The sequence below is a fragment of the Mytilus trossulus genome, chromosome 3 (genome assembly GCF_036588685.1).
Source record: "Mytilus trossulus isolate FHL-02 chromosome 3, PNRI_Mtr1.1.1.hap1, whole genome shotgun sequence".
NCBI classification, from domain to species: domain Eukaryota; kingdom Metazoa; phylum Mollusca; class Bivalvia; order Mytilida; family Mytilidae; genus Mytilus; species Mytilus trossulus.
In genome coordinates, this window is record NC_086375.1 from 23,719,802 (window position 1) to 23,746,166 (window position 26,365).

The window sequence follows — 26,365 nt, forward strand, 5'->3', positions numbered from 1 at the left end:
TGAAACCCCGTCTTTAAGTTAGAAAGACACTGAAAACTGATTTTTATCTGTCAGAGACCCCACATTAAAGCAACCAGTAAAGTTGATATGCCGAGAACCTTGTGTCACATGAGCACGTAGTTCTGTAAAATCGTTCTTTTCGCCAAAAACCCTTGCCCTGATAACTAACAAGTCCAAGAAATTCTACCCTTCAAGGGGCCCATAGCATTATACATGTTTTGGTCCTATTCAATATATCCTGTTTTGCTAATGACAATCTGAATTTCCTACTTTTTAGCCAGGTCAATCAATCATGCAGTTCAGCTACTATTGTCATTCTGAATATACATGAAGTACTTGCCATTGGACATTAAGCAAACAGTTACTTATCAATAATCCCTTGAACCTTCTCTTAAAACAAGCCCCTTTACAACCCTAATGAGTTACAGTCATCATATATAACATATGTTTCACTATTATTATCACTGGAAGATAAATTTTCAATGTATTGTTAAAGAATAAAATTTCAATGAAAGTTTATTCACATACAAGTATATAAACAAATTTTAAAATACCAAGTTCATAATGACCATGGTTAATGAGGTAGCCATTGAAAAACAATTCTAACTACAATAATAATTGAAAACTTTACAATGTTGCCATTGAAAATCAACAACAATAATTGAAAACTTTACAATCAGACAAGTCTCATAGTCCTACATTAATTTGATCAAAATAAACATTGATCATTGAATATATAACAACATTTACAGCTGTTCTTTTGCAATATTTCATTTGAAAGTTCATTTACCTATATCTACATGTACAGTTGAAATGTCAACTATTTAAGAGGGAAGTAGTCTCCTCAAGCCCCAACTTGTTCAATACCCCATCAATATATGTAAACCATTTTTTTAACTGAAAAATGGATTTCGTGTCATTTTTTCAAAAAACTTTCAGCAAGAATTCTTATTTTCAGGTTTCATTATGGATGTCAACAATGAAAGCTAAAATGCATTGCATAATCTTCGTATACAACTCATTTGCATGTGAGAAAAACACCCCCCCCCCTTTTTTTCTCTCAAGTGCATCACCTTTTTAATAGAAGTGCATCAAGAACAGCAAATGTCACAACAGTATTAATGATAGTTTAAAATGACCTTTATCAGAATCTATACTCATAAAATAATCAATTTTCAAAACAGATAGTAAACTCTGCAAATTGCTTTTCTAAAAACTTCTATCAATTTAACCAAGGATCTTAAATATCAAAGGATTTTAATGAAGCCAAAAGTTCGTATTGATCATTAATTACAATATTTCACCAAAATACCCAATAGATTATTTTTCACAATTTAAAAAACAAAATGTCACATATAAATCATATTTTAACTGTACAAATTTCAAAAATATAACAAAGTATTAATCAACGGAAAAATCATACCTGTAATTTCTTGGCAGAGTATGCATAGTTCTCTGAGACATACCGATAAATAAAATGTGTTTCACTTTCTCACAGCTTCTCGTTCCCCAGAGTATGCTATAGCATTATCAAGCTAATATACTGGCACAGTATGGCATCAACCAAACTTATGGCCATTTTTATAGATTTTCTCCATCATTTGTAAAATCTATCATCATTGTATTTGGTTAAAATAAAGTAAACAGCATTTAAGTTGGAACACACAAACATCAATTGTAACTTTTATCATCAGTCAAACTCAATAGACAAATATGTCCCGAGAACTTTTTTGTCTCCTTGAGCGACTCCGCAACAGGTGTTAACTAAAATTAATTTTCTCACATCAGTCTTAGAGGACTTGGCAATTTAGCAAATAGTCAATTATCCATTTAAAGACTTCTTAGCTTAGCTTTTTTGTTTACTTTTTGTCTGTCTTTTGATTATATGGCTTTATGTTAAAAACACATATAACTTGCAAAATCAAATTTAAAATGTTTTTTGACACATTGAACAGCAAAAGCCTTTTAAGAAGTGATACTTGTTTATCTTTAACACTATTCCTGGTCAATTTAACAACAAAAGGTGCAATGATAAAATAAAACAGCAGAAAGAAAGAAAGAAAGAATGAAAGAAAAAAACAATATTTGTAGGAAGATAAGGCAATATAAAATTGCAGAAACCATTAATTGCTTTAATAACTTTTTTACTTTTGAAAATATCAAATTTCATCTAATCATCTCAAAAATTACGGTCAAAGGTATTCAAGACATAGTTGAAGACTCAAATGTTCAAAAAATCAATAAAAAACATGATGTTCTGTAAGATGCACAGAGCGAACATGATGTTCTGTAGAGCAGAGAATGAACATGATGTTCTGTAGAGCAGAGTCAACAGGATGTTCTGTAGAGCAAAGAATGAACATGATGTTCTGTAGGACAGAGAGTGAACAGGATGTTCTGTAGAGCAGAGAGTGAACAGGATGTTCTGTAGAGCAGAGAGTGAACAGGATGTTCTGTAGAGCAGAGAGTGAACAGGATGTTCTGTAGAGCAGAGAGTGAACATGATATTCTGTAGAGAAGAGTGAAGAGGATGAACATGATGTTCTGTAGAGCAGAGAGTGAACAGGATGAACATGTCCTGTAGAGCAGAGAGTGAACATGATGTTCTGTAGAGAAGAGTGAAGAGGATGAACATGATGTTCTGTAGAGCAGAGAGTGAACAGGATGAACATGTCCTGTAGAGCAGAGAGTGAACATGATGTTCTGTAAAGCAGAGAGTGAACATGATGTTCTGTAAAGTAGAGAGTGAACAGGATATTCTGTAGAGCATGGTATGTTCACCAAAGAGACAACTTTCCAACACAGATTTAATTTCCTAGAAATTAGCAACTATAGGTCAGCATACAGCCTTCAACAACGAGTAAAACCAATACTGCATGTTTAAAATAGATCTTGTATAAACCAGAATGGTTTATGTGGAGTTCTGGTAAATCTATTATACAGTAACCTGAGACAATTTGTTTCCCCAAAGCAATATTGATTTTGATACATAACAAATGTTTAAATATCACTTGATAAAATTTCAAATTTCAAAATAAAACAAATTGATTAGTTAAAGAACTTGAAGCAAGTTTACATACAATATACAATGTGATGAATTAGATGCTTCGATAATTTCAGATTCCATGTTGAAACTAATTAACATGTTCCAGACTCTTTACACTATGGGTAAAATATATTCAAAGCTTAATTTTATAGCTGAACATTTATATTAATATGCAAGCAGTTGCAGTTTAATGTGTATCAACATCTGTACCTGAGCAGCCTTGGGGTATAAGCACATCTACCTTTTCAGACTTGTTTGTTACGGAAAGGTTACCAAGGTTAAATCCGTGGATACGGCAATGTATGCCAAAGACAAAATCTAGACGCAGCTAATTAAATAGAAAGAGAAATATTAACTAGAATCAGCTACTTGTCATTATCAACATTTGTTTCTTATAAAACGGCAGCAAATTAATAAACGTAGAAATATCTTAATATAAAAAGGATTAGAACACAGGGTTCCTAGGGTGAACTTGATTGCTCATAGTAACATCATGTGTGACAATTTAAGTTTGTTTTATGATAATGTGCTACATGCGTAGGGGGAATGAAACGTAAGAAATTGTGTCAGTTGTCCCCACCCATAACTGTAATTCAATCCTTAACTATGGTGATTGAACTAAGCTTTTAACTGGTACAGTGGTTATAACTCCATGGTATTACAAGATCGATGGTAACTCAAATATTCTTGCACTTAAAAGACACCCTTGTAGATTTCGAAAAAAGAGTAGGATAATGCAGCTAGAAGGTAGTACTCGCACCCACAAAGTGGAAAGGGATTAATAAAAGTTTGAATAACTTAAATAAATATGTTAAACTAACTCAAATATATTTTTTCTACTTTTGAAACCATAACTCTTATCATCTGCGGTTTAATTATTTTTGGCTATTGGATGAGTCAGAATTTTGTTTTGGGCCTTTAATGTATCCATGTCAACAGCCTTCAACAATGAGCAAAACCCATATCCCATATCTAGACCGATATGGTGAGTCAGAGGTTGATGACTGTATTGTCTGCAGTAGCAGGACACATCTTTCTGACCTCGAGCCAAACATTCTTTACTCATGTTCCCCAAATGCTTTATGAAGCAGCAGCAAACAGCAATTTTTTTAGTCTTTTTTCATAAGACCAGATATCAAATCTGTGTTCTCCGTCCCAAGAAACAATCACGATTTAAGAGACCACCGAGGTAGTTGAAGTAAGAGAAAAACACTGCAAATCTGCATATATCTATTCTCATATACCTGTACACTTTGGTCAGAGAAATATCAAAACATGTTCAACTTTATTTGCAAAAAGTTGGCAATGGAACAGTCGAATTAAAATCGGCATTGAATTTAAAAAACATAACAGACCTACAGAAATTGGGAAGGATTTGTTCAGACATCTTAATTAACCAAATTCTTTTGCACTGAAGTTTTTATATACATTGTGATATATTTATTACTGATATATACCTGGAGAAAATTAAAACAGGTAGACGAAAATGCAAATTTAAAATTTGACATTTTAATCCAATTATTATATACATCTACCTCAACGTGAACAGGATTCAACAAGATTTAGTGCAAATCAGCGGGATACTATAAACAATTTAGTGGATATTACATCTAATACAGGTTTAATCTAATTTACTTAACTCCACATCTTAAAAATTAAATTGTAAGATGCACATATTTTGCAACAAGGAAGCTGCGACTTCCTGAAGTTATAAGATTCCAATGCTAAATGTTAAGCAGACAGGCTGCTGTCAGCCTCATTTCCATAAATGTGAAGCCAACAATACAACCGATAACCATTCTGACAGTTCTAAACAATACCAATCCATAACTCTCATTAATTACACCGGTTCCCATGCTTTATAATCAAATCAAAACTGGTAGCAGTCAACATAGTTCAATGGCTGGTGCATATATAGCTTGGTCAAAGACTACAAATTCAATTATATCAGCAACAAGTGTCAATTATTATTACCAGAATCTGATACAACTTAATTCCCAAGCATTAAAAAAAATATTTCAGGGCTAAAATCCATTCTTGAAGAAAATTTCAAGAAAAGAAATATCAGATTCAAGAAACTTTAAGTTATCAGTATAATCCAACAATTAATAAGTCTGAGCTCAAGATTAAAACTTTGAAGTAGCATGAGTCAAATGTGAAATTAAGACTTTGAAAATTTACTAGCTATGACTTGAAAGAAATTCACATTTATTGTTCTTTAATTTGTCACACACAAAAAAATACTAATTTTATTTAGTTTAAGTGCTAATGCTTCATTTGGAGAAGCCGGTCTGGAGGTTAACACAAATGGGAGGAAATGGGATAAAAGAATACATCAATACAAAACTGACCGTGCCGGACATGTGTGATACATTTCCTTTATCGAAAATATTTCCAGAAAAAAATCGAAAACTACAGCACCAACACCAAAACAATTCACAGCTTATTGTATGCTTGCTTCTCCCTAAAACATGCCATATGACTGACAGCTCCTAACCAAAATCGGATAACGTACATGTTAAAATATATAACTGTCACGAAATTTATAAGTATTGTAAGTTTTACGGTTACCCGAAGTGTTTACCCTCTATTTTGTTTCCTTTGAAGTAAGCATACATGTAGATAATCACATAAAAGTTAAGCTTTATGTAACAGATTAGACAATACAGACATATGTTAGTACCTTTCTTACAAGTAGAGTGATACCGTTAACCATCATTACATGTACTAACGAGATTAGTATCAAACAAAGGTGTTATTGTAGCGTCTGGTACTTTACTTGTTGTTCATGACTTGTATGTACTGCTATAGCTGTGATATCAAAATAATTGATCTGGATTTTGTTTTAGAAATTATTCTTAGATCAGAAATCAAACAACATTGATGAAATGTGTTATTAATTTCCCATTCAAACTAACATCAAAAGACCACCTTGTGAGAAGATTCTTCTTTTAATAAAATTTTAAGAATGCAATCAGTGTTTTTCTCCTTAACCAGTTTGATGAGATTAATAGTAAACAGACAGCAACCTGACAAACAAATTAATTTAATATTCTTGAAATATTTATCATTGGACAAAATCAACAAGATATTATCAACCAAAATGATCCAATGAAAACAGTGCTTTTTAGAGTTTGCAGCCTCAGTGTGAGCTTAAAACAGTCATAATTTGTCCCTTTGACATATTCACCATTTCTTTTCTCAATTTTATAATACTTTCAAGCAGGAAAATCTTACTCAGACTCGAAATCAACCTATCAAATAACTGGATTTGGTTTTTCTAGTACATCCTTTGTTCTGGGAGTAAAGTCTTATAACTGAAAAAGCTGAGAGAACAATATTTTACACATCAGATCTAAATTTATCTTTGCAGCTGTATGGTTTGTACTTTTACGATATGAATAAAAAAAATCCAAACAACTTGCCACTTATAAAGGTAATAAATAATAACACGAGCAAATTATGCAAGTAAAAAAACAAGGGTACCAGTCTTTTGTGTTTTTACTGCTATCCTGTTCAATGATAGATAACAGTAACCCAGAAAACAGTGAACTGAGATGAACGACATATTTATGTTCATTACATAGAAATCATGAACATTTCTTAGCAACAAAAAATAATGCCTACTGTCATTCTCAATTTACCCCCTAACCACAATGAAGAAATGCATCATGGGTATTTTGATAGATGTAATGTGTCAAAGATCAAGTATATTAACAATGTTTGGCACATATGCAGGTCACAAAATTTTTTTCCATTATCCCAGAGTATTTTTTAAATGAAGATGCACAGAGGATCCCTGTAGACCTGTCAGTTAAATGGGTTGTAAAGTTAAACCATATGTTGGCTACGATTTTCTCCTGTTGCTTGCAAATGCATCATTTTAAAATGGAATGATGAGGAAGAATTTGGCAGGTTGAGGGGAGTAATGTAACTAGCATCTATTGTATAATAGATATCAGAAGCAAAAATGTGACAAGTAATGATACTGGGATTTGACACTAAAGGCAGAAAAAATCCATTGGAACAATTACCATGCTTTAAAACAGTATGATCTAAAGCAGTTGAGAATGCAAAAGAATGATTGAAAGCCTTATGATTATGTCAACAACTTGATGAAACAATCATTTAGTTTCTATTGTCAGATATGGTTATGTTGCTAATCTATCGGTTTAACATTTGTCCTCAGATATGCTTTGGAATAACGTTATGATAGTGCAGGGCTTTCATGTAAATAGAGATCTTGGTATTTGCTGTACCAAAGTGGGAAGGGATACTTCATTCCTCTCAATTCTTCACAGTATCAAATAAATGCTTTTCTCTGTCATTTGGTCTCTTGTGGAAAGTTGCCTCAATGGCAATCATACCACATCACCTTTTTTATATTGTGTATTTTTTTGTTTATTTGCTGTCATTTTAGTTTTAAAATAGAATCTCGTTATTCAATATTGTTATAAAAGATATGATGAAAAATTAACATTATCTGATCCCTACATTAGAAATACGCCTACAATTAATTATGTTACTCTCGTTAAACAGTTTTAAAATATTCCTCTGGGCTTTCAGCTTATGTGTTATCAGTTTAAGGGAAAAGTAAACCTCTGACACACCGGGCCAAATGGATCTTCTCATACTATCCGAGAGTCAATAGTTCGCTTTCACCAGAAGAATGGCGCCATAACAAAACTAAAACCATGCTTTGTTATTTAAGATTGTTTAACAATTAATTAACTTGTCAAAATTACCATTTTCCTTTTAACTTTATTGACAAAAACACCAAAAATCAATTAAAACGGTGGAAAATCAGATCATGGATGGTAGAAAAAGGAAATGTAACTGTCATCGGAGCCAGAGACTGACCAATTGGTTCAAATACAGCGGCAGATTTATAAACCAGTTGCTTTTAATGTGCCAAATTGGTTTTTTTCTCACAACACCAGTAACTATGATCAATTCCCTAATGGTGCAGTAACGTCTTCGAGAATTGATAACGAGAATTGATAACGGCATAAGGATACGTATAGTGGAGATGATATCCAACGACTGTTTTAGACATGAAATGAATCCTGTATTTGTGTACTTGATTAATTTGAGGTTAACTATTATATAATTAAGATATATTTCTAACTACCATTGAAAATCTTCTAAGAAATCAAGTTTTGAAGTTTAATATCATTTAATTTTAACACTTAAAATTACTTTAGAAAAAAATAAATTGAAGGAATATTGGTGGATATCAAGTCGAAAAAATTGATATCTTTTTGTTAAAAACCCTTGATAAAATTGAGGCCAATAGTTCAAAGAACATTGATGAACACTTGAATTGCCAATGCTGTAAACCAAGAAATAATTTCCACATGAACACAAATTTCCAACAATTTGCCTAAGTCGTAAAAACAACAAACAAATCACAATTCAGCAATGCATGAAAACAAACATTCCATAAATCAAAGTTTTTCAAAATGTAGAAAATCAGATCATGGATAGTAGAAAGAGGCAATATAACAGTCACTGAAGCCCAAGACTGACCAGTCCATTTCAATACAGCCACAGATTTATAAACTAATATCACATAAGTTACTGGCAATATAATATTTAAACAATTTAAAGCAAGACCCAGGGTAAAGGTGATAGTTCATCCCTGAAGCTTTTAATGTTCTATAACAGTTAACTTGGTTTGGGTTGCTGTCCTCACTAGCATTTATTTCATTTTTAACTCATTTAGGGAATGTGTTAACTTGGAATGCACACCTGCTAAATTTAACAATCTATTTTCAAAAGCAAAAGATAAAACTTTTGCACCTTGCAAGTTGCAATGTAACTGTTGCATGTTTCTGTTACGTAAAATACGTTATAACCTGTCTGTAAATTTCTGTCTCATTTAAGCCTTGTCTAATGCTTTAGTGTACCATGCATTGTTTTGCAATCAATCTCCATCAATTTTTTAATTATTTCATTTATAACCTCCAATTTTGTTTTATATTTGAAAATTCTTACACCATAAGAGGAAATTTGAATTATTCAAAGCCGAGTTCTCAATCGATTTTTACTTGTCTTCATATTTAATAAACAGCTGAGTTTGATGTTCAATATTCCCAACCTGACAACTCTAAACATTAAACTGCTCTACCATGCATGCAAAATACCCTACCCCATAAAACTTAATGGTCTTAGATATAATTTATTGTTCAATTAAATGCCTTTCAATTAAGTAAACTTTCTGCATACCTGATTCAAACAACTAAATAGCATAAATAATTGATATTTGTTTACTTTAATGATTTGAAATTAGTCATTTTATTGTGTATTGGTCCTATAAGAATAATAAATTGTGGTATTAGCACAGGAGATGCTAAAATCAATATATGTTTAGCAGTTAAAGGGAAGTAATTCTAATACAAAACAGAGTTCTAATTTGACAAGTCAAGATTTCTGTGGGAGTACTATGCATTTATTCTTCAATTTAATTTCAATATCAAAATTTTATCGATTTCATGGTTAACCAAAAACTTTTTTTCTCTGTATAAAATGCATAAAATAGTTTGATTTTTTAACTGTAAAATTGGAATCTATGAATATTTTAAAACAACACAAACTAAGAAAAAAATAACACATTTCGTTATCAAAAATAACATTCTTGCTATCTTAACTTACAAAATGCTTTACCAATGAAAAGAAAAAGTAATTAGAAAATCATTCTAACACCTTAACTGACACAAGTGTTAACTAACCTTTTTAAAATTGGTAATTTCAATATTGAATTTAACACTTTTTTACAATTTAAAATCAATAGATAATAATCTCAGATAAAAACAGTGCTTTGAAAGATGACATCTTAAATCTGCCTGTCGTCTGCTTGAGCCATTTTAAGCTGTCAACACCATAAATAGAAACATTTAAAAAGAAATTTCTCACTTGGAATCAATTTGCCCAAAAAAGTTTACACCTAAACAAGTTTGTGTGTAATTTGCAACAAGACAAATCTTGAAGATGACCCCAAGACATTTTTTAATGCAAATTGTTTAAGATAATAAATCTCACAAAAAGATATGACAAATTGAGATTTTTAAAATAGCCATTGGCTCTTCTCCTTTTTTAAAGAGCTAAAGACATTCCTAACTTTGATCTGTAACATAAGGCAACCTTTTCTATCCGTCCATTGCTCATTATCCAGAAATAGAAAATGAATAATACCAAATGGATAAATGTCTTATGAGTAAGCTTCTGATCTACTAGTAAACAAAAGAAATGTACAACAGCTTGGAAACTAATTGTTGGACTATCCCATAGATAGATACAGTTTCTGTTGCAAAACTAATAAAATAGACACAGTTTCCAAAACTAATATCTTATTGAAAAGACCAGTTTAAATTTCAGGTTACCAATTGACCAAGAGCTGGTTTAAGAAGATATGTGGGACTTTCCCATAGATAGTTAGAGTTTCCAATGCAAAACTAATAACTAATTTACTGAAAAAATCAGTTAATATTTCAGGTTACGAAGTGACCAAGAGCTCGTTTATTAGATATCTAATTGTGGGACTTTCCCATAGATAGATACAGTTTCCAATGCAACAAAACTCATAACTAATTTACTGAAAAAATCAGTTTATATTTCAGGTTACGAAGTGACATGAGTGACCAAGAGCTGGTTTATTAGTATCTAATTGTAGAATTTTCCCATAGATAGATACTGTGGTATCCAATGCAACAAAACTAATAACTAATTTACTGAATAGACCAGTTTATATTTCAGGTTACGAAGTGACCAAGAGCTGGTTTATTAGATATCTTATTGTAGAACTTTCCCATAGATAGATACAGTTTCCAATGCAACAAAACTCATAACTAATTTACTGAAAAGATTAGTTTATATTTCAGGTTACGAAGTGATCAAGAGCTGGTTTAACAAGATATCCGCAGGCCCATTAGCACCCTGGGTAAATCCACGTGTGTCAACATAGATTGACATTGCACAAAGGCAGATAAACCATCACAATCACTATCGGATTAAACGGCTTCCATTAAAATCTGATATCATCTTTATTATTAAAATGTTCTTTGTCAAACGTAAGACCTGCAGGTATGTTCTGTCATGTTTATTTCAAGGGTCTTTTGTGAAACACCTTTTGACATAATAATCACTTTTGTGATATACAAAACCTGCCAAATTTAATTAAAAGTAAAATTAATTACATTTCTTTAAAAGTAACAAACCATTTCAGTATTAATTTCAAGGACATTTTTCGGAATTTGGACCACGTTTTCCTAATTGGAAATAAATATGTCAAAAATCTTCTTTTAGTGATTGCCTAACTGTAAATTTTGTCAAATCCCAAGCAACATCTGTTTTATGTATGAAACATTTGAATTAATCATTAAATTTATAAGGAACAGTTGTTAAATGAAATTCTTTTGTAATAAATCACTGTAATGTCACTTGCTTACTAATCTGGGGACTACAAAAGTTCAATCAGGGGCATTAGGCAATAACAAATGTTTGTTAATTACAGACTTCAAAGTCCTCAGCTTAAACAAATTTACTCTTAATTTGCAGATTATAAATATTTCCTTTTCTCTGGAGAATGTATGGGAAACAAACAAAAATGTGAAGCTTATTTGAAAACTAACAGGCTATTTACAGCTCACCTGGCAAGCCTGCCTTTCCTTTTATAGCTGACTATGCGGTATGGGCTTTGCTTGTTGTTGAAGGCCGTACGGTAACCTATAGTTGTTAATGTTTGTGTCATTTTGGTCTTTAGTGGACAGTTGTCTCATTGGCCATCATACCACATCTTCTTTTTTATACTTTCCAAAACTTTTTGATTTCATGACCCTAACAAAATTTGGTCAGGAAAGAGGGTTCCTTAATTTTTTTCTATTCTTTTAATTTTTTGCCCATGATTCTCTTATCTTTATGTTTAAACATTCCTTTATTTTTCTAAAAAAAAAATCAAATCACCCCATGTTTTCATTACCGGTAACCCCTAATATTGGGTAATCCTTCAGCTTTACAGAAAGATTAATGGATGATAACTGTTAATCCATTTGACATATTTATTGAGCTCAACTTTCATTAGAGGCTTACTTCCACTCAAGTTGGGGTTTTGGAAGAAAAGTAAGGGAGGTCTAACCAATAACAGTCCTGTTTAAGGGGCAATAACTCTTAACAAAAAATCTACATTAGTCAATGATAATGCACTTTAAATTTTTCCATGTCAGAAAAAGACATTTTCTACAATACTGCAATCTATTCTTCAAATGCATTTGACATAAAAAAAAAAAATATATAAATTAACCAATGCCTTTTAGTGGATAATTCATCATTTCTGTAAAAAAAATTGCAAAAAAAAATCATGGAACTAAATGAACTGCATGGTATAACAGCTTCTGAACATGTTTATGACAGTGCACAAAGCCGAAACATTTTGAATTTTCCAGTTAATTAATTTTGTGGTGTAATCAAGACTTATCAGAGGCTACCATATCATGGAAGCATTTACTTCAACTATCCAGACTTATTTTATTCTTTTCCACTATCTGTCAAAAAAATTGTATGACTTTTTGTCGATTAATTGATTTGTTTTTTTTTAAAGTGGATAATTACTGAAAATTGGTCAGTAATCATAAAAAACACATTTTGCCCCAGAGCAAAAAAAATGATTCCATTGTAAACATAAAAACAATAGAATAAAGTAACGATATTTTAACAAATCTATTCTATTGAATAAAATTAAAAATCGTGAGTCACACTACAACCCTCCTCCCCGAGGGAGAAATCAACAGGTTAATTAGGCGGAACTATCAGTGCCTGTCACCAAATCCATGGTTTTGACTTCATTATGAAAATTCAATTTTTAGTTACAACACATCTGATTACGATCAACAAAGAAAATAATTAAATTAATTGATTATGAACAAAGGAATGGACCAGTACCTTGACGTGGAATGATACATTAATTAAGACATGTGGGCAGGGAAAAAGACCAGCGACGTTACTTTCGTACAATGACAAGTATCAATTTGAGCATCTTCGTTTCTAATTGTCCATTTGCATCAAAGTACGAAAAATTATATTTCTCAAATATGAGATTTGTCTTTTCATCTTAATGTGCAATTAATTCATTAGCAGGGCTCGACATTACCGTTTGTCCGATTGTCCGGGACAAGTGGAAATAGGTGTCGGGCAAGTAGATTCATCATACTACTTGTCCGATGGGACAAGTGAAAAAATCGATGTCAGATGTTTATAGATCAAATTCAAGACTTAAACATTCCTAAAAATATGAATGATTGTTTTATTGATCATACAAAATCAAATAAATATTCATTGATTGAACCAGAGACATGTAAACGTGTATAATATGTCTCTGATGGAACGTATTTGAACATGCTGGCAGCCATTGACCAGGGGAAATAAGTAAGGGGAAGTAACCCAATGTTATTGTTTCTTCTTACTATAAGCCTCCTTGAATTAGGAGCACCTCCATATGCATGATATGGAGTTTTACCATTGTTTGCCTTAACTTTAAATTTTTGAATTAAAGTTTGTGTCATTTGATTTTGCTTTTAGGCATAACATTAAATTAAGAAAGGTTTTATTTAATAAGATCAATTTGTTAAAATAATAAGTTAAGATGTAAAAATTAAATGAAATCTAAAAAGGCAGATTTTTTACTAAAATGTTTTATGTACTCTTCCTGATCATATATCATGTATATTAATGTATGTAAAAATCAAAAAAAATTGTAAAATCTTGTTTGGCACCATCAATAAATTAAAAAGGTTTATTTATAAAAAGGTGCCAGGCGTATTTGGTTTAAACCATACCACTACTTCACATACATGTGAACCTCCCGACGGGAGTACAAAACTCCCGTTTTCAGGGGTCTCCTCCCGTCCTCCCGTTTAGGAGAAAAAACTCCCGTGTATGAAATATTTCATGAATGAAAATTTTCAGACGCCATATTTGATCATTTCTTACTACTGTACGGGTGTAATTGACACCTGTGTTAAATTTTACCTGTACACCAAAGAAGATGTATAATTATATGGCTTCACTTGACAGCTTGGGTGTCAAACATACTGGTAATCTCTGGCTAACTGCCGTTGTGTTATAAAAACGATGTGTATTGGGAATATTGAAATACTTGTTTGTTACTTCCCTTTGTTTTATCCTGTTTTCAGTTATTTTGCTTTTAAAAATGTAAATTGTAGAAAGACTATAAATGATTGATATTTTAATCAAATAATCAAAAAAGGATGTTGATTAAATGAATTTAAATGTTTTGGGACAAATAGAAAAATATAAATTTATAAATTGTTTTAGCAATCTGGACCTCCTTTCAAGGATTAAATTCAAGTTTATATTATAAATCTGTTGTAGAAGGTAGTATTTGATTGATTTTAATGAGTAAACTAAGAAATTGCAAAACATTTTACACTGTTAAAATCTCTTTCTACAAAATATGTCTTTCATATTTTTTATGTTATTTATATGTTTTTATATTCGGTCAAAAGCTCCTTAGAGCTTGTGTTGCTTATTTGTACTCATGCCGAATCAAAATAAAGTTTTCTTATCTTATCTTATTTGATCTTATCTTATAATGCCCTGCAGTACTAGTGTTATTGTATGTTATTTTTTTAATTAATTTATGATGTTGCAAATATACATGTAGAGCTTATTTCTTTCTTATTTGTCTGTAGAGTTACCAATGATAAGGAGATGGAGACATGAATACAAATCTATACAGATAAGATAAATAAATATAATGATTTATTTGCAAGCAGTGAACAATCATTTATCAAAAACAAAACAAAACAAGAAACAGATTCTTCTTAATATTTTATTTTATTCAAAAAGAAAGGCAATAAGGGTACTATGAACATATTACAATTTGATGGAAATTTGAAGGAAAAACGCAATTTCTACATCATATGGTTACATTTACGACAAAATTTATGTCGATAAAAAACCTCCTGATCTGAGTCCTAATCTCCTGACCAAAATTTCCAAATCTCCTGATCTGAGTTTCACAGTCCATCACATGTATGACTTCAGAATGAATATAGGTCCATGAATAGAAGAACCTAGTGGTATGGAAAGAGATATAATTTAATGATCGACACATGATATATAGTGACAATGAGTCAGAGAGCTCAGTCTTGCAAATAAGCCTTCACTCTGAAATAATAAAATGAATTTTGATGTGGTATTCATATAACATAATAAAATACTCCCTTTATTGATCTTTATTAGGTACAATCAAAGGGCAAGTGTTATTATTGCATATAACATGTACATGTATAATCAATATGGAGGAATTTCAATTAAAAATTCGGACAAGTGAGTTAAGAGTTCGGACAAGTTGATTTTCTTACAACTTGTCCGAAGGGACAAGTTAGAAAAAATGATAATGTAGAGGCCTGATTAGGAAATGAAGCTGAATTATTTCGGTAAAAACAATGATATAGAACAATTCCAATAATTGCTGAATCATTATATAAAAATATAAACCATTCAAGATTAACCGATTTCCATTGAATTCTAATTAAGACTGTCAAAAATGTTTTTTTAATCTGTTATTAGCTGTCGATATCAAAATTACTTAATTAAAAGTGCTTATTTCTTGTAACTTTATCCAGACATGAATTCAAATAGATGTTCGTATTACATCAATAGGACAGCAACCAGAAAACACACACAGACCCCATAAGACACCTATATTACATAATCACAAGTTTTAAAAGATCACTTGTAAAAATGTCAATAATACTGACCACTCTCGAGTAATAGGTTATTGAAACAAGAATGGTTTAGGCTCTAGTTAAGATGCTTCTGAGCTAGTTTTTTTTTCTCAAACTTCAGAATCACACCTACAATGTATATGACCTTTAACTTCAGAATCACACCTACAATGTATATGACCTTTAAGTCTTAAGTTTGTTCTTTTTATTATAAGAAGTTTGGATGGGGCCTGAAGTTAAATGGTATGTAGTTAAAGCTGCAATAGAATTTTCTGACAATGTTTTGTTTTTGAGCAGGGAAACAGCAGTAGCTGATAAAGTTGATGCAGTGTGTTATCTCCCTTGTGTGGTTCTCTGTACTATTGGTGTTATCGTCAGTCAATCATTTCCTATTATTAATAACATTTTGCCAATGTGTTCAATGAATAATTTATACCACAAAATTAGGATGATAAAAAACAACAAAAGTTGGCAAAATACAAACTCAAATGTCAAATACTTTCAAACTGAACTATAAATTCCCATCTGAAATTAGCTTCAGAAACGTTACATAAAATATTAAGAATTTATAGGCAAAAAACGAGCTATTATTTGGATAGTATATGTCAGCTTTTATTAATATAAAACTCAAATAAATATCTTTATTATCCATATAACTAAATAAATGTTAAAGTTTTACTCCTCGTACACATAAAACTGGTGTAACTTTCAAAAGAAATGGTTTCTCAGGTGCACAATCTTGAGACTACATGTTGAAGAACTGAGTTCTTATTTGCAGCAGACTATAAATTTCATTTCAATTACCAGTACACAAATTTACTTTCAATTCAATGAATTTTTTGTAACTTCTCAAATTTTCCAATAAGTGATACTTTCTGTGAGCTCTGTGCTTAATTCACACACCTATTCCCCTACAAAGTTCCTGTTTTGGGAAATCCATTTTTAACTTTTATGAGATGCACAATGTCATCAAAAGTTGGGAAATTGTGAATTTTTCATGGATATCAAGAAACTGTCTTTCAAGTATACACAGTATATACGAAAATATGTGTGACACAAAATTTCTAAATCCAAAATATTAACCTTATACAAGAGTGCAAGACAGACAAACAGAATGCATAAACTGGAAACCATAATGCCATCTACTTTTGTGTGTCAATGCCTGACCAAAAGTTGAATTTTTTTTCAAGCAATAGGAATGTATTTTTTTGTATCAATTCTTACCTTGCAAAAAAGGAAGCAGCTGCAGATGGTGGCGGTGATGACATCCGTGACGAATATCCTGGCGGGGGTGACATCATCCGTTGATATGATCCTGGAGGTGGAGAACCAATTTGTTGATTAAAGGCAGGTACATTTTGAGGTGAACCCATCTGTTGATTAAACTGTGGCATATTTGGCGAGCCAATCTGTTGATGTTGACCGTATTGAGGTGATCCCATGACCTGATTATAGTTCGGCTGGTTATGTTGAGGCATATGTGATGGTGACCCCATTTGTTGATTAAAATTTGGCTGGTTGTATTGAGGAATATTTGATGGTGATCCCATTTGTTGATTAAAATTTTGTTGGTTGTATTGAGGATTTTTTGACGGTGATCCCAATGCTTGATTCAAGTTTTGCTGGTTGTATTGAGGAACATTTGATGGTAATCCCATAGCTTGATGAAAATTTTGTTGTTTGTATTGCGGAATATTTGACGGAGATCCCATCGCTTGATTAAAATTTTGCTGGTTGTATTGAGGTATATTTGTTGACATTCCAGGATTTGGCGGAGGTAAGTTCGGAGGCTGTGAGTAATACTGATTCCTCATGTAAGTAGGTATTCCAGACACAGAATAATTATTTAACATATCCACTTGTCCATAATTTAATCCACTATGTTGTTGATCCACATTCATGTTTGGTTCTTCGTAGATGTGGTTATTGTTCTGCAATACATAAATAACAATAATCAAATAATGAAATGGAGCAATTTGATTGACGGTTAAAACCAGCTCTGACTAATGTCATATATAGTCCCTTGTTATATCCACCCTTTAAAAAGAGGGTCAATCACTTACCCCAACTAGTTTCCAAAGTCAACTTTCAAAAAATTTATGCAGCGTTCATATTTGTGTCTCCTCAATACATTTATTTCATGTGCTGATGGTAGTACTGCTTTTTGGCAAGAACTTATTTCTCACTAAATCCCATCATAAACAAGTTCACTGTTTCTACTTTTGGAAAATGACATTAAGAAGTCTGTTTTCAGACTGTAGTTTGTTTCTTTCGCATAAATAACAGCTCACAAAGTCGTCAATGTACTATTACTCAAATATATCCACTATAAAAGTCAGCGTTTTTAGGTAAAAAAAAACTTCTTACAAAGCATCAGTCAGCATTTATACGATTTCAATGAACTTTTACGAAACATACTTATATAGATATATACAAATATATACAGAAAATAACCTCTAATTTTGTCTTCCTACAAGTCAATGTATTTTATAGACAATTAAACATGGTAATATACTTGTAGAGGGTGTATGTGGTATAAAAAATTTAGCATTTCATCAAAATTAAACAAGGAATTGTCGATAGATTGTACATGCATGTAGACTGTGGGATGTTCCTAATTCATCATCATTGTTTTAACATGCAAAACTAAATAGTTCTAATGACTTACTTCAAATGTAATTTTGAATACAAATTAAAATGATAATTCTTCGGCCTACACAAAAACAATGCATAATTGGCATATAGTTACAGAATTCAAGGGTTTATTTGTACTGATTGTCTTACATCAGTACCCATGCAAAAAGAATAGTACATGAAAATCAGAAAGTATTCCCCCATGAATTTTTTTTAAAGCAAGAAAAGTTAATCACAAACTTTTTTGGTAAGAATTTAATGCATTTCAAATAATTTTCAATAAACAAAGTGCTATACCCTTCTACCTTTAAGGGACATCACCTTATTAAAAACATTAGTTAAAATAGCTCTTGACAAATCTAAAATTGAACTGTCTAGAGGCAAGGAATTAAGTTTGCCATGTCTTTGATTAATGGTGTAAATAAAATACAGCATACCATTGTTAGAAACTATGAAATGATAAACTTCTCACAAAAGGCCAAAAAGCAGTAAAAACTCACTATGTTATGAACTTATCAGTTCAAAAATCTTTGTATGCAACATGACTTTTAAAGCCCTTATAATACATGCATTTTTACTAAACCAACCACTTATTTTCCCCTCATAAAAATCTTACATTATCTGACACAATTCTATTCCAAAACTGATAAGGTTCAAAATCCAGCTGAACTTTTAATGTCCATTGGGAATATGTAAATGTGTAACAAGATCACAGATAAGTCAATTCCAAAGCTTTTATATTCCATACAGAATTTCTTTATACTCCAAGAAGATCTCTATCAATACTAGAAGAAACTTTTCTCTACATCAAAATCTCCGATTCCAATAAATTTGAAATTCAAATTTTTTGTAAGTGCATTACGATAGCGATTCTCTGGTTTGGCTCATCGTGTGATATTGACATATTGGCCAGTACGTTATAAATTCCCCAGACTTTAACCAATATGGTTTTGACCTTCATCAGTGATCTATATTGATGGGGCACATATTTCTCTTGTTCGTAATAAATTATATGTATAACGTTATTAAACATGACTGTCATAGTCATAATAATCCCATGTATCACTTTAATTTTTATTTTCTAATTTCCATCTATTTTGAGAGCTTTCCATCTATGTCCCAATCCAATATTTTCTGATCAAGTGGAAGTGTGATAGATATATTCATCGTTCTCTCAGATACTTCGGAGAATCTTTCTTAATAAATAAAACGGAATATGGGTATAAATAAATGAGACACTAACCTAATAAAGCCATAATTTAAATAAAATCCTAATACTTTTTTTCGAATCTTTGTAAAAAAATGCATTTTTATCCCATTGCAATATTCTAGTTTTGAAATTAAGCACAAGTCAAAAGGCTCATAGAAACAAAACAAATCTTTATTAGCCGACTTTTAAGGGACCATTACAATACAGTTTGTACAAGTTTTAATTGTTATGTGTTATGAATGTGCACTTTCAATATAAGACTGAAAGGAGATGAAGGTACATGTTTTATACTACAAAAGTCTAATTTACCTTTTACATAAGAATAAAAATATCCCATCTCTATCCATGTGCTCTAGTCCAGAAAAATATTCAGAAAAAACTTTTACAAAATATTAATGATCAATTAAGGAATAATTTGTCCAAAGTTACACAATTAGAATATCAAAATTGATCAGCTTTTCACAATGCACTATTCCTGTATTTTTTCCAATTATTGAAGAGAAAAGTGTAAAAATGCACTTAATAATCCTTTGATGAACACAAAATGCACAAATTCCAACTAACTCCAATAATCTTTTAATTTATCCCTATAAAAATCACTTCCAAATAATCCATTCCTTTGATAAAACTGCTTGAACTTTTAACTTAAACAAAAACTTTTAACAAAAAATCTAAGAAAATAAAATCCATTTCTTTTTTTCAATGATTATGCTTTGATTTCATTTCATTCCAAAAATCTATAAATTTGTTCCAATAATAACATTCCTAACTGTAAGTAAAAGTACAGATATAAGCTAGTATATCCCCTTTTGTTTATCATTATTCTAACCACATGATAACAACACCTGTATACAGACTATATTATCTAACCCTATGTAATCGACATGTGAAATATACACAATTATCTCACATGTACTAATAAGATTAGGCAATCCATATCACAAACATGAAAGAAATTCGAAACTGATAATCAATCTTAAAAGAAAGTTTTATTAATGAAAGGAATTTTATGAATATTGAAATCAGACAACTACCCTGATCTTCAGACAAAGGAATAACGGTCATGCTATATATTTAAAAGAAATTACACCCTTGAATTAAGATACAAGATTTTTGAAGAATTTTCCGTTGTTTTATCATGGTGAGATCTTGCCCTCAAAAAGAAAAAAAAATAACAAAATTCCTACCCTGTGATTTTCTGACCAGGTAGAAAACATTTAATTATAGGGTTTATCCCCATGTGGACTGTATCCCCTCCCCGTGATATAATTATGTATTATTTGCCCCAAGTGAGTGTAACAATACTAATTATCCCCTGTTTAATCACTTTCAGAAATTACAACTTGTGAGGTCAGAAAATATAAACATTAAGCCTGCCAAGATATATTACTAGTCAGACCAGTATTTTTACATTTAACCCAAATGCCAACATATATAAAAACATTGACTTTGCCAAAATATACTACTATTTTGTCCACTATTTTACGCTAATTCACTCATGAGCCAAAATAATAGATACTACATACGAAAAGTAATTTTCATCATCTTTTTTCTATAATCAACTGTCTGTGTAAAAACAGTACTATTGTTATAAACTTGTTTGGATAGGTCCTTGTGATTTTGCAATCTTAGAGTTCCAATTGCTTCATTTAATCTGACCTCCTTAGGTCAACAAGACATAACTGTTTTTTGTTATTTCCTGCTTAGAATCAGATGTCTTATAGTTTTCACATTGCTGATTTTGCAACTACCTTTCTCTAAAAGGACTATAAAGTATCTAAAAACTTGTACTATGCACACTGAGTTAGAATATTGAAACTATTTTTCTGTTAAAGTACTAAAATGGAAAAAAATCTGGAGTAAGCAATACACTTTACACACAAGATGAGGTTCAAAAGCATAAAAATTATCTTTAGTACTTTTCCAAGGTTTTCTTAAGATAGCAAAAATATTAGCAGATAAAACATTGATATGAAATATGTAAATTTACAACAGATAAAATATTGATATGCAATTTGTTAATCTAACAACAGCCTACCTTAATATTCCAGCATTTACTAATGTCTTTATTTGTTCGATCACTTAAAAGTACGAAATCAAAAACTTTTCAAGTAATCACTTTTAAAGAACATATCCAATATTGCAAAATAAATATATCACTTGTCAATTAAAATCTGTCAGTTTCAATAACTTTGAATCCCATTTCACCAAGTAACCTTAGTATTACTGTTGTATTTTAGTCCTCGGTATATATAGACTGTTCCATTTACGACTTCCTATTGAATGACAGTAGGATAGTCTAAACTATGTCCCATAAAATTTTTATCAATGAAAACTTTTCTACCCATGAATCAGTATATGAACAAATATAATTGTGTGAACGCCATAAAATTCAGTTATTATCAAACTTGCACAGAAATTTCAACTTTTCTTACAACTATCCAACATTCCTTTTGAGTTTATGTCCAAATAATAAATGATTCATATCCAATGTTCAATTAAATCACTATAAACTTTTTTTACAATGTCCCTGCAACATGTGTTATTAGATCATAAAATGAATGTAAGTCTTGGCAGATCATTTTCTAAGATGATCAATTAATACATTAATTTTTCATGGCAAATTAAGCATAGCCTTCAGAAATGAGATTGCTGTCCAAACACATGCTTAAAGAAAACAATCCATTTTCTTCAACCACCTGGTGATATTTTCAACAATTTGACAGTTTTTCGTCCCCAGGCTCCGGCTAATTTATCAAACTTGTGTTTACTTCTCTTATTAGATTAATTTGTCCAAACAAGTCGCTACTTTTTACCTATTCCTTTAAGATTTATCTATTAAACTTCCCGACTCATCATAAGGAGGCTTATCCGCGGGCATCCATTTCTTTCAACGTACTAATTTTATCTCTTGTACTGAAGGAATATTGTTTTGAACTTTTGATCATGATATTATTTTTTATCACTAAGTTTACATCTTATAGGACGCGTGCAATCTCCACAGAAGTAAAATATGCTTCATAGAGCAGATCATCATGGCTCTGACTGATACATTCGAAGTGGAAAATTGATTTCCACAAATCTATTATAAAATTCACGACTGAAAATAAGGCAATAAGAAAGAACATCCGAAGTGATCCAATAATTTTCTAAAATATCAAAGATTGTCCTTTATCAATACGTTGTTTAATTTTAATGATTTTTAAGTCAAGCAGAAATAATCAAATTTGTTCGCGAACCGAATTATAAAAAATACATGAATTTGGCTAGATAATATTATTATACATTTCACAGATTCAATTTAATTGTTTGCAATCTTGAATTTTACAGAAAATGAAAGCTTTCAGGCCTAAAGCATTAAATGTGTATGAAACAAAAAAGTAAATTTAAAAGCCCTTTTAAAGAATTCCATTTAAAGTTTTATTTCTAAAACCAATTTGCTTAGCTAATTTTTTCTTTTTCCCTATTATTCATTTTGTCTATCTGACAGATAATTCAATACATTTTATAAACATTTTGACTAGAAGAAATTTATAACATTGACTGTATACAATTTTCTTTTTTATGACTTAAATTTAATTGTAAAAACATAAATCACTATTGCTAATGAACAGTCAAGAATACTATTCAAATCAATAGAAAAAGACCACTAAGCTATTACAAATCTCATTGTTTGACCAATGTCCAGTTGTCGTTTGACCATTGTCCAGTGTTTTACATCATTATTTCAGGTTGAAGCAACGTTGACAAGTCTTTGTTGATGCTTAAAGAAGCATGAGTTGACACCTGGTTCAAGCATACTTCAGCAAGATTATAAATACTGATTAACGTTGACTATTTCCTCCTTAAAAATACCAATTACGCCTGCATGTGCACTGATCCCGCAACATTTCACTGGTCGCGATCAACTAATGAAAGCCTTTGTGACAAGTTGCAAAGCATGCAAGTGGCAATATTAAACGACAATCATACTTTATATAAAGTCTTTTACTGAAGTGACACACACGCTATTGTCCTATACCCCCTCACGATAAAATAACATTGTAAATCGTTAACAATTATTAATGTAATTTATTAGCTTATCTCCTGAAATTCTTTATATTCCAAGTTCAAATCAGATCAACACATGTGCATGCATGGCCCCATCCCCCCTTTTTTTTCAAATAGTCAACAATCTAATTCTTTTGTAATTTTAATGTAACATTAAATGGACTCACTTTTCAAAACGTTATGCTTTCAGAAAACAGTATTTCATTCTTCAGATATCAAAGGTTCCATTAGATAAAATTTGACAGCGTTTGAAATAATTATTATAAAATTTTTACATTTAAACAAAGAGAATAATTTTTGAAAGGTTTCATCAAAATCATCTCAATATATCTGTATTGTTTAATGAAATTTAATTAAGAATCTAATTTCGGAATTTATAAAGTTTCACAAAAATGAAAAGCAATAATTTCTAGGCATCAGATGTTAGCCTTTCCAACTGTCAGCTTTAACTCAACGTTATTATGTAATAATTTTACATATAACCCAATTATAATAAAATTTATGAATTTTTTTGAGTGGTAATAGTGTCTTAATTCTACACTGTGTTTGTAATGACATCCTGCACTGTTCACGTTTTTGTTTGATGTCTGAAACTTCAATTGATTTATTTTTTTCTGTGTTTGATTTGGAAGTTTTTCGGTCCTCATAACATGTAATTTTGTCAAAAAACATGTAATTCACATAAAGAGAATATTACAGAGAAAAGTGGTCACACATTATCTGCTTCAAACAAAATTGTCTTCTGACGTGAACTTGACAAAAAATATATGAAGTTAATATTTGCCATAATGGTTGTCTCGGATAAAAAAGAACATTAAAATATTTCCTGTGGTATTTTGCTCTCATTTAATTCTTTTATAAATGATAATTTAATAATACTCTGAGCTATAAAATGTTAAGCACCATCAAATCAGAACATATAAAATGTAAGTCTTTTACTTATGTTTTTCCTTTATTGTAGATTTTCGTCAGATTATTATTTTCACATCAGTGCATACTTTTTTCATCGTAGGTACATACAACCCAAGATACTGCTTTTAACCATCCCTAACACAAAAGTGACAAAACCTCTAATTTTCCACCCTCAAGAACATAAAACATCAGATACTGTTTTCCCCTTGAAACATTAAAACCTCAGATACTGTTTAACCCCTTAGAACATAAAACCTCATATAATGTTTTTCCCTTTGGAACATAAAACCCCAGATAATTTTTTTCCCCTTAGACACATAAAACCTCAGATACTGTTTTTCCCTTTGGAACATAGATCCTCAGAAAAAGTTTTTCCCCTTTGGAACATAAAACCTCAGAAACTTTTTTTCCCCTTGGAACATAAAAACCTCAGATACTATTTTTCCCCTTGGAACATAAAACCTCAGATACTGTTTTCCCCTTTGAACATAAAACCTCAGATACGTTTTTTACCTCGAACATAAAACCTCAGATACTGTTTTCCCCTTTGAACATAAAACCTCAGATACGGTTTTTCCCTCGAACATAAAATCTTAGATACGATTTTTGATGTCAGGAATGTGATTTAAACCTGGATGTTTTCACCCTTGGAATATACAAGTATTTTTTTTCTGTCGGAATATAAAACCCCAGATATTGTTTTTGCTGTTTAGATATGAAACCAGAATCGTGAAATATGAAACCTCAAATACTATTTTTTACCCATAAAACCTCAGTTTTTCCATTAATAAAGATATAATTTCCAGTTTTCTTTAGAATATTTCTATGTATGATCCTTGCTATATAAGAATTTCTCAAAGAACTAACCTAACAACTTTTTAGCTTTTTACATCAATCATGTCTTAAGAACTTCTTAACTCTGGTAAAAACTGTAAGAGTATTTACTGAATAAATTCAATAAAAACATCGCATATAGGTTTTCTGTATACATCCAGACAGTCTACGAATCCAACAGATGATTTTATCCAATATTTACAAGCCACATAAATCTAAATTTTACCAATTTCTTTTCTTAAATAGGACGATATATTCTCATTTTGAATAGATTTACATACATGATAATGGAATAAATGGGACTTCCCCTTACCTGAACAGACTTCCAGGCTTGATTTGGATGGATTGGTTGACCATTGGCTGGCAACGGCTGACTTTTGCTTTTGGTGTACCTGCAAAGATAAAAAGATAATTCATATGAATACAAGTTGCAATAATACAGAAATGAATTATACTTCAAAATGGTTACTTATTTACTCATAAAATTAAACTTTGAGTATGCACAACATTCAATAGAAAAGAGTTTGAGAAAAATTCTTACTCACATTAAAACTAAAACAGAAAACTTTTGTTTTTTTAACATTTATTTATTTGTAGTCTTTAATTTTTTACTTCTCAACTTGTATACATGTAAAACTTTTTAACTTCTTGATGGGGAAAATGCATGTATTGTCATGCTTTTCATACACACACTTGTAATTTTAGGAAGTCATTCAGTTCAGTAGTACTTGAGATAAGTGTGAAGTTTTAATTTCAATTTTATTCTGCATATTGTTAATTTCAAATATCGGCAAACAGGAAATAGGTGTCTACCAGATCCAATAAGTTTACCCATGTTACATTAAGTCAACTCTGTCAAGAGGTTTACCAAATATGAGGTCATTTTGTTCAATAGAACCTGCGAAAAAGTGTGCAGGGATTATTCGTTGGCCA

The 26,365-nt window shown here is 30.9% G+C and overlaps 1 protein-coding gene across 4 annotated transcripts in view; it reads right to left on the reverse strand.

Moving 5' to 3' along the window:
• Positions 1 to 26,365, reverse strand: part of LOC134710693 (kinesin-like protein KIF26A) — a 131,793-nt gene that overhangs the window by 46,305 nt on the left and 59,123 nt on the right. For all 4 annotated transcript variants that reach the window (XM_063571082.1, XM_063571081.1, XM_063571080.1 and 1 more), the window contains 2 exons: positions 25,746 to 25,824; positions 17,017 to 17,723 (listed from right to left, as the gene is read on the reverse strand). In XM_063571082.1, coding sequence (XP_063427152.1) covers positions 17,017 to 17,723; positions 25,746 to 25,824 — 786 coding nt within the window. The remainder of the gene's footprint in view (positions 1 to 17,016; positions 17,724 to 25,745; positions 25,825 to 26,365) is intronic.